This window comes from Pantherophis guttatus, chromosome 18 (assembly GCF_059756535.1).
Source record: "Pantherophis guttatus breed Tessera chromosome 18, ASM5975653v1, whole genome shotgun sequence".
Lineage (NCBI taxonomy): Eukaryota > Metazoa > Chordata > Lepidosauria > Squamata > Colubridae > Pantherophis > Pantherophis guttatus.
In genome coordinates, this window is record NC_142080.1 from 5,009,319 (window position 1) to 5,027,567 (window position 18,249).

The following is an 18,249-nucleotide window of genomic DNA, read 5'->3' on the forward strand; positions in this document are numbered from 1 at the left end:
TTAACAACCCATGTTACTCTTAACTGCGGGGATTCCCTTCACGGTGGCAAAAAAAAAAAAAAAAAGCTCGTAAAATGGGTCCAAACTCCCTTAACTGTCCTGAGCAATGGAAAGTTTGGGCTCCGTTGCGGTCGTTACACCGAGGACTACCTGTAATGGGACTGCTAGATTACAGCAACTGCAAAGTGCTTTAAGATGCCCCAAGAAAGGAAATGCATTTAAATCCTATGATTTACCAAAAGTCAGGCCTCATAGGTTTAAACAAAATAGGTTTATTTTTTTTTACCCCCCAGCAAAAAATGTTCCTATACTTGGGAAATTTCAAAGATCACGCTAACAAAGCAGGCATCGTATCTGAACGTTTTTTTAAAAAATATAACTTATATCCAATGATCCAAAGACCTGTGAATTTACATGACGCTTAAGTATGCTACCCTGAGGTGCTGTGCAGATAGTCCTCGGTTTACAATATTTAAGGACCTCAACATCTCTTGCTAAGCAAGATGGCTGTTATGTGAGTCGCGCCTGATTTTATGACCATTTTTTTGGCCCCGGTTATTAAGGGAATGCTTGTACATGTTAAGGTGTGACTTCGTCTGTGGCTGTTATTGCACCTAGTTTTTTTTTGCACCTAACTATTATTGCACCTAGTGAGCTCATGGCACACTAAACACACCTGTTTTAACACATCCTAAACAGACTTAAGTTAGTCTTCTGGATTTGCAGGCCAAAAAAAAAAGGGTACATTAATTCCACAGGCTGGATTCGCACAACATCCCCGTTGTAGGCTGAACGCGTCCCCTAAACCAAAGCGGATGTCCCAACGGAGCTTTTCAAAAGGCAACTGGACTTTCTTGCTTTTTCTTTTTCTTTTTCCTGGAAGACGTTTCGCTTCTCATCCAAGAAGCTTCTGTTCTGCAGAAGGGAAGAAAGCTTCTGACATGAGGAGTGAAACGTCTTCAAGGAAAAAAACAAACAAACACCCCAGGCCAGTTGACTTTTGAAAAAGCGTTTTTGTCACAACCACGAACCTGGATGATTGAGAAGCTCCATCGACGAAGATAAAGGTTCCCCTCGCACATATGTGCTAGTCGTTCCCGACTCTAGGGGGCGCTGCTCATCTCCGTTTCAAAGCCGAAGAGCCAGCGCTGTCCGAAGACGTCTCCGTGGTCATGTGGCCGGCATGACTCAACGCCAAAGGCGCACGGAAAACGCTGTTCCCTTCCCACCAAAGGGGGTCCCTATTTTTCTACTTGCATTTTTTTTTTACGTGCTTTCGAACTGCTAGGTTGGCAGAAGCCGGGACAAGTCACGGGAGCTCACCCCGTTACGTGGCACACTAGGGATTCGAACCGCTGAACTGCCGACCTTTCGATCGACAAGCTCAGCGTCTTAGCCGCTGAGCCACCGACGAAAGCGGACGGCAAAATAGTTAATAGGCATCCGATCAAAAGGCGGCATACAAGACGTAGAAAGGGGCAAGATGTTGGTTTTAAAGTAGATTTTTTTTTTCCGTTTAATAGTTTTCAGAGCACAAGGAAGAGCTGGGGACCGCTTGGTGCTGGAATTCAGATTAGAAACAGCTGATTTCCCCCCCCTCACCACCACCACCACTCAGCCGCAGCGGAGAAATCGCTCCCTTGCTACTGGCACAGTCTTTTTCAGAAGGAGCAAGAAGTTTTTGAAGAATGGAAGAAGATACCAAGAGTGGGACATTAAGGGCAAAGTTGCGAAGTGGGTGGAGGGGAGGAAGAAAACCCCAGCTCCCTAATTTAAGAAAAGAAAAAAAGAAAAAGAGGGAAAGGAAGTCACAGTTCAGCCACCATAACTAGGCCAAGAGGGAGACGACATGGCTCCAGCATAGGCTTTAAAATAATAATAATAATAATAAGGAAGGAGATTAAAGAATACGTTTTATTAATCTCCAGTAGTGTAAAAATTAAGTTTGGGGGGGGGAAGCAGGAATGCTTTCTCTGCTCCCTTCTTGAGAGGGGAAGGTTAACCGTTGAAGCCCAAATGAACCGGAAAATGGAACAGCAGTACTGGGACGGGGAGGCAGAAAAATCTCACCTGGTCTAAAGGTGGCTGAACTCAAAACGCCCAGAGCTTTTCGTGATCAGCCAGGGCTGAAAATTACAGCCGTATTACAGACTTTCGTAGCTTTGAGTTGTACAGATTCTTTGCTCCTGCAACAGAGAGCAAATCTGCTTGGGGATGTGAGGGAGGAGAGGAGGAGAAAGAGGAGAAGAGATGGAGAAGGGGAGGAAGGAAGGAGGAGAAAAGGAGGAAGAGGAGAAGGAAAGAAGAGATGGAGAAGGGGAGGAGGAGAGGAGGAAGAAAGGAAGAAGAGAAGGAGGAGAAAAAAGGAGGAAAGGAGGAAGAGGAGAAGGGAAGAAGAGATGGAGGAGGGGAGGAGGAGGAAAGGAGAAAAAGGAGGAAGAGATGGAGGAAGGGAAGGAGGAGAAAAGGAGAAGGGAACAGACAGACAGAGAAGAGGAGGAGAAAAGAAGGAAGAAGAGGAGAGGAGAAAGGGACGGGGAGCAGGAGAAGAAGGGAAGAGGAAAGGAGAAAAGGAGGAGAAGGAAAACCTGTCAACCGGTCAAAGAACTGGGGCTCCTTCCCAACGATGAGCGAGAAACGGATCTGCCATTCCAGTTTAGCTTAGAGAAGACACACTTGGTCAGCAAGGCTCAAAACGTGCTACAAAAACCTGCCTACTGAGTGGGGAGGGGACGGCTGTCTTCAGAGGGAGAGAGCAGCTGGGCAAAAGGGCCTGGTAGGGAAGAACTAGTCCCGGAAAAGAAGAAGAAGAAGAAAAAAAGGAAAAAAAGGAAGAAAGAAGACAACTTAAATACGTTAAAAAGAGGGAGAGAATCCGGCCTTCTGGGTGTGGCCATCCTCCTGGATCCTCTCTCGTCGCTGGGAACCAAGGAGGAAGGCGTGGAAGTTTGGATCCCGTTCTGAACTACTCATCTTTCTTTTAAAAATAAAAAATAAAAATAAAGAAGGTTGCGGTTAGCACAGCCGAGGTTGGGAAAATATACACACACACAAAAAAAAAAAGGAAGGAAGGAAGGAAGATACTGGTCCCACTACCTCACTGTTGCTCAACCTGGCGAACTTGAAGACGGGTGGACTTCAACTCCCAGAATTCACCCCAGCCAACATGGGACTTAGAAGCCCACCCCCACTTAAAGTGCGCTGGCTCTGGGAATTCTGGGAGGTGAAGCCCACCCATCTTAAAAAACGGGCCTGGTTGAGCAACGCGGCACTGACACACGCTCCCTGGGTTGAGTCCCATTCGACGAGGGGGGGGGGTTTCCTGCCGCGAGGCCACCCCATAATGCTCTTGTGCTCCCCAATAAGGGGGCAGCCTTGTGTTTCGGCCGAAGGAACCGCAGTGAAGGGCAAGGCGGTGCGGAAGAGTCTTCGGCGCGGGGTTCGAGGCGCGGCGCGGCCCTGCACCCACCCCCCACCCCACCTCTGCTCTTTGCCGGCTAGCTTTGCAAAAACGTGGCAGTGTCCAGTGTTCGTCACGGCTCAGGAAGGGCGACGAGGAAGGGGACGGGAGGTCGAGCAAGCCCCCTTCCTCCGTCAGGCGAAGAAGACCACGAAGATGATGAAGAAGACGATCAGGATGAGGAAAATCTTCACCATCAGCCACCGGTTGGAAGAAACCGACTGGAAGTACTTCAAGATCTCCATGTGGGCGCCTTCCACGTTGAGCTCGGTGTCCTCCACGTTGGCGTCGATTCTACGTCGGGGGCAGAACGGCAGGGAAAATTGAGGAGTGGGCTTCCTTAGCAGGAGAGCTCCCCCTACCCCCAGTTTCCTTACCACCAACCCCCAAGCTACCTTTTCTTTGAAGACGTTTTACTTATCTCATCCAAGAAGCTTCTTCAGCTCTTTCAAGTGGCAGCTTTGTTTTTTCTTTGAAGACATTTCGCTTCTCATTCCAAGAAGCTTCTTCAGCTCTGACCGGATGGTGGGGAATGGAAGGCTTTATACTCCTTGCAGGCAGCTGGTCATTTGCATCCTTTTTTTAGAGATTCGTTGAGGCCACTTGGAGGTTTATGTGTGTCCTGGTGCAAAATAGGGTGTGGAGCCTTCTTTGAACTGCTGAAAGGACTGTATTGTAGATTGGAGATAGGTGATGTCGTATTCCTCCCCCTCAGTTGAGAGAAGGCTGTTCAATTTGGACATAGATGGCCTCTTTGACCCCTCTCTATCCAAAATGTGGACTTTGCCATCTTCAAAAGAGCGGCCTTTGTCTTTGAAATGCAGCTGGACTGCTGAATCTTGTCCCGATCGATTTGTTCTCCTATGTTGCGCCATGCGTTTGTGAAGTGGTTGTTTTGTTTCCCCAATGTACAGATCTGCGCATGGCTCACTGCATTGTACTGCATATACCACGTTGCTCAGTTTCTGTCTGGGTGTTTTTTATTCTTGGGGTGGGCAAGCTTCTGCCTTAGTGTATTCTTGGGTTTGAAGTGTGCATGTGTGTTGTGTTGGCAACGACCCTCTAAAAAGGATGCAAACGACCAGCTGTCTGCAAGGAATAACAATCCTTCCGTTCTCCTCCATCCAGTCAGAGCTGAAGAAGCTTTTTGGATGAGAAGCGAAACGTCTTCAAAGAAAAAACAGAAAGTCCAGATGCCTCCTGAAAAAGCCCCTTTGGGACAACCCTGAAACCTGGACGACTGAGAATCTCCATCGACATAGAAGGAAAGATTTTAGATTTTTTTAAGGGGCTTACATGCTGGTTGATTGCCGTGTTCTTCGTTTTAACATCTTTTTAAGTTTTTCAATGTAACTTGCCCTATGATAAGATGGGCAGCCAATAAATTTTATAAATGAATAAACATGTTGGACATGTTCCCTTTACGACCGACCACAGGGACACTGCAGAAGCATCCCCTGACCTCACCCCACCGCCCCACCGATCCTGGTCCCCACAAGTTTAGCATGGGTCTGGCTCCCCATCCTATCAACCATTGCACACTTAACTCTTCGAAGATTTCTGGACCTTCCAGGGCCTCCCCCCACCCATCGCACCCCCTACTCTGCCGAACAGCCTGCTTGTCTGTTTAATAGCTGCATCAAGGAGAGCTGGGGGGTGGGGAGGTCATTTAGCGAAGCCATCTCGTTTTAACCGCCGTCACCACTTGCGATCCTAATTGCGGTCGTAGGTCGAGGACTACAGTTCTCGCAAGCCACAAAATTTCCTTTGCTAAGCGAGAACAGTCGTAAGTCGAGGACTATTGTCCATTCATCGCAGATGGCCGATTCACCACAACGTTAATCAACCCTCTAAGCTTGTGGTTGCTTAACAAGCCGTTGTTAAGCAAACCATGGCTTAGTTAGAAGCCTGTGAGAAGCCAGCTTGGGCCTCTAACCTCTGGATCGTCTCCTCCTGTTCTTTGACCATATGCGCCAGTTGCTGAAATATGGAGCCCAGCTCTACGATAGTCGATTCGATGTTCTGCATAGTGTCCGCCCGGCTCTGGATGTATGAATCCTGCAAAAAAATAAAGGAAAAAAGTCAAGTCGGCGTGTTTTTTAAACAGGGGGGTCTGTTCTTTCGGCGTTTTCCAAATCATTGTTCTGAAAAGTTAAGCGTAGTTCTGCAAAAACTTAAAGATGGCCGCCTTTAAACCCGGCGTTCCAAATTTAACGCAAGCCCAGGAGGTTAGCAAACAGACTGAGATAGATGGATGGATGGATCGATGGATGAATAGACATAGATAGATAGATAATAGACAGACAGAGATAGATAGGTAAATGATAGAAAGGGAGAGAGAGAGAGAGAGAAAGGAATGGATGAATGAATAGATAGACACAGATAGATGATAGATAGATAGATAGATAGATAGATAGATATAGATGAGAGAGGGAGATGATAGATAGATAGACAGACAGACAGACAATCGACAGATAAATGACAGAAAGGGAGATAGGGATAAAGAGAGAGAGATGGATTGATGGATGGATGAATGAATAGACAGACAGATAGATAGATAAATAGTAAATAGATAATAGACAGAGATAGATAGATAGATAAATGATAGGGGGAGAAAGGGATGGATGAATGAATAGATAGACACAGAGAGATAGATAGATGATAGATAGAGATGATAGATATAGATAGATAGATAGATAGATAGATAGATAGATAGATAGATAGATAGATATGGAAGTATTTAAGAGTTGTAGGTAGATAGATAGATAGATAGATAGATAGATAGATAGATAGATAGATAGATAGATAGATAGATAATAGACAGAGATAGATAGATAAATGATAGAAAGGAAGATAGGGATAGACAGAAAGATAGAGAGAGAGAGATGGGGGGTGCATAGATGAATAGATGGATGGATAGACAGATAAATAGACTGATAGATACAGTAGATAAATGATAGAAAGGGAGATAGGAATTAGGTAGGTAGGTAGGTAGGTGGATGGATGGATGGATGGACAGACAGATAATAGACATAGATAAATGATAGAAAGGGAGATGGGGTAGATAGGTAGATAGACACGGATGGATGGATGGATGATGGACAGACAGACAGGACAACATTCCACTTCCTTCCCGTCTCCAAGGCACCTGTTCATTGATGAGTTGCAACTGCTGACTCGTCCGATTGTCCATGTCAATGGCCACATCTCCCGAGTACCGGCGTTCGTCCTGAAGCACGCTGGAACCCCCTGTAGGAGGAGACAAGGTCAGAAGCGGCCGCCTCCGAAGCCCCCCATTTCCAGGGGACGGGCAAAGGTTTCACCCCCATTCTCCTTCACCAGCCCAAAGCGATCCCGGCATCAGCCGATTCTGCCCCACGAGAGTGTGGGGGAAACTCACCTAGGTTGTTTGCAGAGGTGGCCACTGGGGGACGGGAGAATTGTTCTCGCCGGCTTTTCTGCTGCTTAAGATTCTGGGGAAGGAAAGTCGGGGGTGGGGGGTGGGGGAGAGGCAGGGTCACGGGATTAGGGAGGGGCCAGGCAGACAACCGAGATTAGCACCTCTCAGTTGCTATGGCTCTATTTACCCTGTCTCTATTTATATTATTCTATCTCACCATGTGGATGTATATATCTATACAAATATCCCTCCCCTCTCTCACACCGTATGTTATCTATCCTCTATCAATCTATCTTTTTCCTTCCTTCCATCTTCATCTCCTTCCTTTCTCCCCTATCTTTCCCCTTCCTGTTGTTCTATCCCCTTTTTCCCGTCTCGATTTCCTTCCTTCCTCCCTTCCCCCTCCCCAAAAGCTAAGAAAGTGAAAAGGGCTACTGTCTCCTTTCCTTTCCTGTCTTCTTTCTCCTTTCCTTTCCTTTCTTCTATCTTCCTTTCATTTCATTTCCTTTCTTCTATCTTCTCTTCCTTTCCTTTCCCTTCTTTCTTCTATCTTCCTTCTGTTTCCCTTCTTCTTTTATCTTCCTTTCCTTTCTTCTATCTTCCTTTCCTTTCCTTTTTTCTTCTTTCTTCCTTCCTTTCTATCTTCCTTTCCTTTCATATCCCTTCCTTTCTTCTATCTTCCTTCTTTTTGTTTCCTTTCTTCTATCTTCCTTTTCTTTCCCTTCCTTTCTTCTATCTTCCTTCCTTTCGTTTCCCTTCTTCTATCTTCCTTTCCTTTCTTCTATCTTCCTTTCCTTTCCTTTTTTCTTCTTTCTTCCTTTCCTTTCATATCCCTTCCTTTCTTCTATCTTCCTTCCTTTCGTTTCCCTTCCTTTCTTCTATCTTCTCTTCCTTTCTTCTATCTTTCTTTCCTTTCTTTTTCTTCTTTCTTCCTTTCCTTTCTTCTATCTTCCTTTCCTTTCCTTTCATTTCTTCTATCTTCCTTTCCTTTCCTTTCCTTTTCCCTTTCCTTCACTTCACTTCTGCTTCTTCCTTCCTTCCCCCCTCCCCTCCTGTGAAAAGAGCTACTGCCTAGCAACTCCTCAGGGCAAAGCATAAAAACCACAACTGACCAGCAACTCACCTCCGTCCGCACCTCCAAAACGGACTTGAAATCGTTGGACATGGAAGCCAGCTTCGACTACAAAAAGGAAGGAAGGAGGGAGTGAGGACAAAAATCACGAGTTTCTTCTCCTGCTCTGCGACTCCCACCATTTTTCCCGTTGCTGGTGCCCCCCCCTTCCCCGACGTCCCTGAGCAGAACGTACTAGCGGGGGGGGGGGGAACATTTTGCAGGAAGCGTATTTTAAGATGCGCCAAGGATTAGCTCCGGCTATCTGTAACTTCAGCACTGGGAGGGCGGGGCGGGGCGGGGGAAGCAAGCCCCGTGTTCAATCCTGCCGGACGGGCCCCACTGCAGCCTTTTCCTCACAACACCCCCCTCCCAATCTCCTCCCCCACCCACTCCCCAAAATTTAGAAAAGGGTTTTTCTGGGTTTTTTGTTTTTTGTTTCCCTGCGGCTCCAAAGGCCTCACCTGCAGAGATACCACCACCGTATTGGAGTGTGTTTGCACATGTCTGCCGGTCAGGCTTCCTTTGGCTTTGACAAACTCCTGGAGTTGTGCGATCTGTTTGTTCAGGCTGTTGATGTCCTGCGAGGAGGAAGGGAAACGGGGTTGAGGGATGAGGGCAGCGAGGCCGACAGAAGGGCTGAGGCGTTCTTTTCACCCTGCGGGCTCCGCCTTCCTTACCTGTTTGATGATGTAAGTCAGCTCCTCTATCTCCACCGCCTTGTCGTCAAAGAGCGATTTCCGTTTGGCCACTGGGTAGGCAAAGAATCAGATCCAGGGTGAATATTATTATTATTTTCCTTTTGCCTGCCCTCCCTGTATCCCCCAGCAACCATACCAGGCCCCACTCTGTCCTCTCACTCTCCATTTTCTTATATCTTCACTCCTTCCTTCCTCTTCCTCTTCCTCCTCACCCCTTCCCTTCACCAATCCATCTCCATTTCCTCTCTTCCATCTCTATTCCTTCCTTTTCCCTCTTTCCCTTCCCATCTTCCTTGCTCCCTACCTATCCATCTCTCTCCTTCCTTCCTTCCTCACTCCCTTTTCCACCTCCCTCTTTTCTTCCCTTTCTTCTTTCTCCCTCCCTCCCTTTCCCTTCCCATCTGTCAGATCCATGAATCTGCCATTCCTCAAGGGGGGAACCCCTGCATTTATTATTGCATTTATACTTTCTTTCTTTCTCCCCGATATTATCGAGTCTTGTCATCTGCACCTCTATAATTGTCCGGTTTGGCTCTGCAACCCAACAAGGCAGACCCAGACTTCGGAGGATCATTAGAACTGCAGAAAAAATCATGGCTACCAACCTGCCTTCCATGGAGGACCTGTATACTGCAGGAGTCAAAAAGAGGGCTGGGAAAATATTTACAGACCCCTCGCATCCTGGACATAATGTCAGACTTCGATGCTATCTCATAATAAATGAATTTCCAAACTGCCAATCTTTAAGGAAATCTTCTCTTTAATTGAGCACAGCCACCGGATCATGACTCGATGCGGACAAGACTGACCTTTTGCCCCCCAATCCCTCCCTTTCCGATCCCCAATTATCTGCTTTTCATTGGCTATCTTCCAAGTCACTCCACTGACTTCTTGTCTCGTCATTTCCCAGGAATGTCTCCCCCCTCCTCATTTCCACGACGACCGGGCTTCAAAGGGATTTAGCAGGCAAAAGTTCAGGGCTTATCTCTCTCCTCTCTATGCCAGCGGTGAGACGCTGACACATAAACTCTTTCAACTCCTACCCTCAAAACGACGTTATAGAGCATTGCACACCAGAACAACTAGACACAAGGACAGTTTTTCCCCGAACGCCCTCACTCTGCTAAACAAATAATTCCCACAACACTGTCAAACTATTCACTAAGTCTGCATTACTATTAATCTTCTCATCGTTCCTATCACTCATCTCCTCCCACTTATACTGCATGACTGTAACTTTGTTGCTGGTATCCTTACGATTTATATTAATATTGTTTCCTAGTATGATTCGATTGTTTATTTGTACCCTATGACTATCGTTAAGTGTTGTACCTTATGATTCTTTTCTTTTATGTACACTGAGAGCGTATGCACCAAGACAAATTCCTTGTGTGTCCAATCACACTTGGCCAATAAAGAATTCTATTCTGTTCTGTTCTGTTCTCTATCCTGTATCCTTCAATGTACTGATTTATACTTTCAAGACTGGCGCTTAAGTGGCCTGGCATTTTTTCACCTCTTGGGGAATGTAAGGGGAGGGAAGGCCGTGCGGATTCCATGGCTAGAGAGCCAGTGGAAGGATGACCCTGAGAAAGTTCCCTTATCACTTTCTCAGAGCAGCCGGTACAATAACATTTTCGTACTTGTGGATTGGCTGAATCCACATTGGGAGGGGTTCCTAATTCCTTTATTCTACCTTTATGGCTTGAGGGCTCCGCAGAGTCTGCTTTCTTTTTGCCCTATCACCTCTATTCAATAAAAGGTACATTTGGAAACGCTAAGTTTCAAGAGCCTTTAAAAGGGAAAATGTAAAGGTTCCCCTTGCACATACATGCTAGTCGTTTCTGACTCTAGGGGGCAGTGCTCATCTCCGTTTCAAAGCCGAAGAGCCAGCGCTGTTTTTTAATTTTAATTTTTAATATTTTTAGTATTTTATATATTCAAATTTTAAAATTGGTTTTAAATGATTGGGGTTTTAATTTGTCTGGGCCAAAACTATTTAATTTGATTTTAATTCTGCTTTTAAATTTTGTATGTATGGATTTTATTGTTGGCTGTTCACTGCCCTGAGTCCTTCGGGAGTAGGGCGGCATATAAATCAAATAAATAAATAAATAAAGTGTTTCCCCCAAAATAAGACCGGGTCTTATATTAATTTTTGCTCCAAAAGACGCATTCTGGATTAATTTTTTGGTTAGGTCTTATTTTTTTGGGGGGGGGTAAGGAATACGGTATTAAACGCATCCATTTGGTTGACGACCTTAACTGGGGCTTATTTTTGGGGTAAGGCTTATATTATGAGCATCCTGAAAAAATCATGCTCGGATGTCAGCACTTCAACCTGCATTTACTCTAGTGCTGACATAAGAAGGAGAAGCGGAGGCGTCTGGAAAGGGACCTTTGACTTTTCACCTACTTATTTTCCCTGGAGATAATATCCCCTAGGAGATGGGATGGGAGGGGGGAAATTCCTTTGAGCTGGAGCAGTAGATTAGGGGTAGAATGACTTGGAAGATGGCCAATGAGTGCAGGGGAGTGGGGAACGGAAAGGGAGGGTTTTGGGGCTGGACGTCAGTGTTGGCTTCGTTTGGAGTCGGGTTAGAAATGTCGTGCTTAATAAATAGGAGTTTTTCTTCAAAGACTTTGTTTGAAATGCAATTTATTTGAGACGACCTCGAAACTTGACATAGGGCTTATTTTCTGGTTGGGCCTTATTTTCGGGGGAAACAAGATAGTATCAGGTCTCTAGTTTATTAAGCTGCAACTAGAGGATTATTTTCAACATCTGTTAAGGGAGCGGCAGCAGCAGGGACTCCCCCATTCCAATTTGGATGAAAAATTCTCTTACTCAAACACAGTATTGACATGGAGTCCTTGGTGTTCTCGGAGCTTGGCTCTTTGCCTGCAGATATTTCAGACTACTGATGATGTTCAATCAGTCAACAAAAGTCTGTGAGCAAACAACCAAGCTCAAAGAGCGTGAAGGACCCCATAGTCCTCCTCCTCCTGCTCTAACCATTCTCTTCCTCCTCCATTCCACAACCTTCACTCCCTTTTAGCCCTGATGATGTTACCTAGTTGGGTCATGAAACGTCTGCAAAAAAAAAAAACCCAACCAAGCTCAGAGAGCACCAAGGACTCCACAATCTAACCCTGAGCTACAAATATTCTCTTCTATTCGTAGACACCTGCCAGCTTTCTCATTCCTGAACTTCTCCTGGTTTCCATTAATTGGTTTCCATTGATGCCACTCCGTGATCCCCCCTCCCCAATTACTACGAGCCACACAATAATCTTCGCAGCGCGTTAAGTCCCCAAGATACTCACAAATGGTTAGTTTTTCTAGCTTGGCAAAAGTGTTGCTCAGATCCTTCCCGATGCGCCTGAGGATCACAAGAGACGGGCCGTCAAATACAACACCAAATCCTCGACAGGCAACCTCGTTCGCTACGCTGAATGATCTTTTGACAATCGCTCCCGAGTTACGGGGTAGTCCTGAATTATACCAATGGCAATTCAGGCCAGTATTACGATTGTAAATTGTTGCAGTCGTTAATTGCAAGGTTGACTCAGCCTTCCATCCTTTCTGAGGTAGGTTAAATGAGGACCCAGTTTGTGGGGGGCAATAAGCTGACTTTGTATAAATATACAAAAGGATGAAGGCTATTGCTGAGCGCATTGTAAGCCGCCCTGAGTCTCCGGAGAAGGGCGGCATATAAATCAAATTTAAAAAAAAAAAAAAAAATGGAGGAATTTTCCTGGCCGCACCTGATTTTAGGACATTTTTTGTGGCGAGAGTTAAGCAAAACTATCCCCTGCGCATTCTGCCTTAAAAGAATGAGACAGTAATAATGATAGAGTTGGAAGGGACCTTAGAGATCCTCTAGTCCAACCCCCTCCTCAAGGAGGAGACACTATATCATTCCAGATAAATAGTTGTCCAATCTCTTCTTAAAAACCTCTACCCACAACTTCTGGAGGCAGGCTGTTCCACTGGTTAATTTTTAGGAAATTTCTTAGTTCCAGATTGCTTCTCTCCTTGATTAATTTCCATCCATTGCTTCTTGTCCTGCCCTCAGGGGCTTTGGAGAATAGCTTGACTGCCTCTTCTTTGGGGCAGTCCCTGAGATATTGGAAGACTGCTATCCTGTCTCCCCTAGTCCTTCTTTTAATCAGACTAGACATACCCAATTCCAGCAACCGTTCTTCGTATGTTTTATCCTCCAGCCCCCTAACCTTCTTTGTTGCTCTTCTCTACACTCTTTCCAGAGTCTCAACATCTTTTTGTACGTTGTGGCAACCAAAACTGGATGTAATATTCCAAATCCCTCTGTTAACGCAGCCTGGGACTGCATACCCATTCCAGCAGCCATGGCTGAGAGGCCTTCATCGGTGTCTCCGCGCTGCCCACCCTGACTTAACAAGTCAACCTTGCTAGACATAAACGGTCCAAGGTGCTTACTTAGCCATGAGAGTAAATTCACTTCTTTGCCGGATGGCTCCGCTCTGCGCCGGCTTGTTGATGTGAAGCCCATTCTGGAAACGGAGAAGGCAGAAAGAGAAAATTGCCATTTTAGCAATAGCAATAGCACTTATATAACACTTCATAGTGCTTTTACAGCCCTCTCTAAGCGATTTACAAAATCAAGGAAGGAAGAAAGGAAGGAAGGAAGGAAGGAAGGAAGGAAGGAAGGAAGGAAGGAAGGAAGGAAGGAAGGAAGGAAAAAAGGAAGGAAGATGAGTAGATAAATAGATGGATCGAAGGGAAGGAAGGAAGGAGGAAAGGAAGGAAGGAAAGGAAGGAAGATGAGTAGATAAATAAATGGATCGAATGGAAGGAAAGGAAGGAAGATGAGTAGATAAATAGATGGATCAAAGAGAAGGAAGGAAGGAAGGAAGGAAGGAAGGAAGGAAGGAAGGAAGGAAAGGAAGATGAGTAGATAAATAGATGGATCAAAGAGAAAGAAGGAAGGAAGGAAGGAAGGAAGGAAGGAAGGAAGGAAGGAAGGGCAATAGCAATAGCACTGAGACTTATATCCCACTTCACAATGCTTTACATCCCTCTCTAAGCAGTTAACAAAGTCAGCCTCTTGCCCGTCAACAATACGGGTCCTCATTTTTACCGACCTCGGAAGGACGGAAGGCTGAGTCAAGCTTGAGCCGGCGAGATTTGAACTGCCGAACTGCAGCTAGAAGTCACCTAAAGTAGCCTGCAGTGCTGCCCTCTAACCACTGCGCCACCTCGGCCCTTTTACCTCATTGAAAAACATTCCCGAGGGTGGGAAAATGCTAATTTTCTATGCTGGGCAGGAGGACCAACCGCCACTTCCTGTCTTTTTAAAGATTTCAACCACAGCAGGAAGAACCGGCTGTTTATTTCCTACCAGCCAAACCATCTCGCTGAGGATCATTCAAAGGGCAAAGCTTCTGGTTGAAAAGGGATCGCTTCTCCGCACTCACTTCTCTGCTTTGCAAGGACTTGCAGGCCGAGCGGAACTCGTGCGTGCGGTCCTGGCACGACATGGCGTCCCACTGTGGCTGGGGAGGGTTGATGGGGGCAGCAGCAGTGGCCGTCGCGGGAGGGGCCCCAAGCGGAGAGAAAGCCTGTGTCTGGGACGGCCCCAGGTAAACGCCTTCCTCAGTGTTTCGGGAGCCGTGGCGTTTCCTCGTATTCATGGAGGCTCATAACCTGTGGCTGTTAGGGAAGAGAGAGAAAGGGATTAGAGGAGAGCAGAGTTGGAAGGCACTTTGGAGGTCATCTAGTCCAGTCCCCCACCCAATCAGGAAATCCTTGACCATTCTGGACTAGTAGCTCTCCAATCTCCTCTTAAACACCTCCAGTGTTGGAGCATTTACAACTTCTGGAGGCAAGTTGTTCCACTGATTAATTGTTCTAACCGTCAGGAAATTTCTCCTTAGTTCTAGGTTGCTTCTCTCCTTGATTGGTTTCCATCTGTTGCTTCTTTCCTGCCTTCTGGAGTTAGACTCACAGAATAACAGATTTGGAAGGGATAGAATAGGGATAGAGATAGGGATAGGGAGAGAGTAGAGTAGAGTGGAGTGGAGTGGAGTGGAATAGAATAGAATAGAATAGAATAGAATAGAATAGAATAGAATAGAATAGAATAGAATAGAGAATAGAATAGAATAGAATTAAGAATAGAATAGCATAGCATAGCATAGCATAGCATAGCAGAGAAGAGAAGAGAAGAGAAGAGAAGAGAAGAGAAGGAAGGGACCTTGGAGGTCTTCTAGTCCAACCTCCTGCTTAGGCAGGAAACCCTACACCAATTCAGACAAATGGTTGTCCGATTTCTTCTGAAACACTTCCAGTGATGGAGCACCCACGACTTCTGGTGGCAAGTTGTTCCACTGATTAATTGTTCTCACGGTCAGGAAGTTTCTCCTTAGTTCCAGGTTGCTTCTCTCCTTGATGAGTTTCCACCCGTTGCTTCTTGTCCTGCCTTCAGGGGCTTTGGAGAATAGCCTGACTCCCCTCTTCTTTGGGGCAGCCCCTGAGATATTGGAAGACTGCTCTCGTGTCTCCCCTAGTCCTTCTTTTCATGAAACTAGACATATCCAGTTCCCGCAACCGTTCTTCCTATGCTTTAGCCTCCAGTCCCCTAATCATCTTTGTTGCTATCTTAGGATCTTAGAGATCTTCTAGACTACCCCGCTGCTTAAGCAAGAAACCCCATATGAAAGATTCCCATGAAATATGGCTACCCTTTTCATATGTGTATATCTATTTGTAAATATTTGTCCTGCATGACTTTGTTCCTCTTTTCTTTCTTTCTTTTTTTTTGTTTCATTTTCTTTTTCTTTCTGCAGGATCTTTTTCCTTCTAATGTGGCATGTTGTTTAGTTTTAAACAGAATTAAATTACTTTTGCTTTCAATTACTCAAAGCGAAAACAACAACAACAACAAGGGAAGCCTTTAATTCATGCCTATGAAAGCTGGAACAAAACTAAAAATGAAAGACGCAACAAAGCACGGAGGTTTTTTTTTTTCTAAATAACACCCAAGACTGAAACCGAATAGGAAATGAACAGTATGCCAGCAACCCTGAATTTCCTAACGAAGTGAAACTTCTCCATTTAAGTCACTTGTTGAAACTACCTAAGTCAGCTTTTTTTAATCTTTCGGGGCAAACTGTTTATTTGACAAATCCGGCTTCTGGGTTTTTTTTTGTTTTCCTGCCTGACTTCTCACATGCCATAAAATCAATCTGATCTAAGTTTCCTTAATCTGTGATCATACATGCAGCAATGGTTGGGTAGGAAAGTTTGCAATACTTCAAATTGTCAACAGAAACTATTTGTAGCTCAAGGTTGGAATGAAGGGTGCTTGGTGCTCTCTTGAGCTTGGTGGTTTTCCTGCAGACGTTTCGTGACCCAACTAGGTAACGTCATCAGTGCTAGAAAGGAATGGGGGGGGTTGTTGTTGCAAATGCTCCTTCTAGCGTTGATGATGTTACCTACTTTGGCAGTAAAACGTCTGCAAGAAAACCACCAAGCTCAGAGAGCACCAAGGACCCCCCCCCCCGAGTCCTCCTCCTCTTTCCCCACTTCTAGCACTGATGATGTAACTTAGTTGGGTCATGAAACATCTGCAAGAAAACCAGCAAGCTCAGCGAGCGCCGAGGGCCTCACTTCAATTATCATTCGACCAACCACTTACTCACCATGAAATTAAAAAGAATTATTATGACAGGGTTCCTAAAAGGTCTCCCGATCAGGAATTGGCAAAACCCAACCCTGCTTATTAGCTTCTCCAAGATTGCTATGTCATACAGGCTACCGTCTTTTTTGGCCTCCCCCATTTCAGCGGGAAGAATTGAGGAACGACCCCCCCCTTTAATTAATATGTTCTGCCTGAGCATATGGGATCTCTTCATGCAGCAGCAGCCAGAGGGGTTATATCTAAATATTGCTGAAGGCCAGACAGAAATCTTACGTATAACATTTTATTCTAATGCCAGAAGAAACGAAAAGCAAGAGACAAAAAGTTTTCATTGCACCAAAATCCTACATTTGCTGAAGTCAGCTAATGGCAACCAACACAACAAAACCTTCCCTCTTCCTTGATTCATTTCACCACAGCCCTGCGAGGTAGGGTAGGTTTCGGTTTGAAAGACAGGAAGTGATCTAAACCGGAGAAGCTAACTGACAGGTGGAGAGGAGGATTCGAACCTGCGTCTCTTAAGTCTAATGTAGCACTTATAGCCAAAAGGAAAGAGAGGAAGGAAGGAAAAAAATAATCTGACCGTCCCTAGCAAACGCGGGCACCCGATTTGGGTTGAACCACCAGGCTGGGGAGGATGGGAGGCGTGGTTCAAGTGGCTTGGGGGACATCTACTTCCTTCATCCCACTAGGTTGGGGAGGATGGGGAGTGTAGTTCATGGCTTGGGGTCCTCTAAATCCCATCAGCCCACTAGTCTGGGGAGGATAGGAGGTGTGATTCAAGTGGCTCAGGGACATCTGGTCCCCTCACCCCACCAGGCTGGGGAAGATGGTGGGTGTAGTTCAATTGGCTAGGAGGCATCTACTCCCCTCACTCCACCAGGCTGGGTAGGATGGGAGGTGTAATTCCATTGGCTCAGGGATATTTACTCCCCTCACTCCACCAGGCTGGAGAGGATGGGAGGTGTAGTTCAATTGGTTTGGGGGCATCTACTCCCCTCACTCCACCAGGTTGGGGAGGATGGGACATGTAATTCCACTGGCTCAGGGATATTTACTTCCCTCACACCAGGCTGGGGAAGATGGTGGGTGTAGCTCAATTGGCTTGGGGGCATCTACTCCCCTCAACCCATCAGGCTGGGGAGGATGGGACATGTAATTCCACTGGCTCAGGGTTATTTACTCCCCTCACACCAGGCTGGGGAGGATGGTGGGTGTAGCTCAATTGGCTTGGGGGCATCTACTCCCCTCAACCCATCAGGCTGGGGAAGATGGGACATGTAATTCCACTGGCTCAGGGTTATTTACTCCCCTCACACCAGGCTGGGGAGGATGGGAGGTGTAGCTCAATTGGCTTGGGGGCATCTACTCCCCTCAACCCACCAGGCTGGGGAGCATGGGAACTGTAGTACCAGTGGCTGAGGGATATTTACACCCCTCACCCCTCCAGGCTGGGGAGGATGGGAGGTGTAGTCCAAGCTGCCTGGGACCTCAGCCCAGAGAAAACGGGAAAGAAACCGGGGTTAGAGGGGCAGGGGCAGAAATCCATGGGGGGACCCCAAAGGAGGGGGCCCCCTCGAGGCGAGGCAGCGGGGGGAAGGGGGAGCCCTTTCGAGGGGACACCAACAGGAAAAGGGGGGGGCGACTCGGGAGGGGAGACCCCGAGGACGGGAGGGGGGACTTTTACGAGGGGACACCCCCAAGGGACACTCCGTCCCCGCCCCGCACTCACCAATCCCGCGGACCCGGAGCGTTTCTCGGCGTCGCTGGGCGGCTCGGTTCCGAACACCGGCCTCCGCATCGAACAGCCAAACAAGGCGAAAAGAGGGCGGGCCGCGACGTCACTGCCACGTACCCTATCAGCTGATGGCGTCACACGCACGGCGCCGCGC

At 46.6% G+C, this 18,249-nt stretch overlaps 1 protein-coding gene across 1 annotated transcript; it reads right to left on the minus strand.

The window, feature by feature from the left end:
* Positions 1-1,486: 1,486 nt before the first annotated feature.
* Positions 1,487-18,231, minus strand: STX5 (syntaxin 5). Its single transcript, XM_034425334.3, has 11 exons — positions 18,090-18,231; positions 14,133-14,367; positions 13,135-13,208; positions 12,000-12,055; positions 8,652-8,722; positions 8,436-8,552; positions 7,984-8,040; positions 6,861-6,933; positions 6,609-6,709; positions 5,397-5,518; positions 1,487-3,754 (listed from the first exon to the last, which is right to left on the minus strand). The coding sequence occupies exons 2-11, from the start codon at positions 14,346-14,348 to the stop codon at positions 3,595-3,597; spliced, it is 1,047 nt and encodes a 348-aa protein (XP_034281225.2). The 5' UTR covers positions 14,349-14,367; positions 18,090-18,231; the 3' UTR covers positions 1,487-3,594.
* Between the last annotated feature and the right edge of the window lie 18 nt (positions 18,232-18,249).

Bases quoted from the DNA above. Each gene is read 5' to 3' on its own strand.
- STX5 (XM_034425334.3), bottom strand. From the start codon at position 14,348: ATGAATACGAGGAAACGCCACGGCTCCCGAAACACTGAGGAAGGCGTT. The intron at 13,209-14,132 runs GTGAGTGCGGAG...CTCCGTTTCCAG, and splicing joins AGTCCTTGCAAAGCAGAGAA to AATGGGCTTCACATCAACAA. The intron at 8,553-8,651 runs GTAAGGAAGGCG...TCCTCCTCGCAG, and splicing joins TGACTTACATCATCAAACAG to GACATCAACAGCCTGAACAA.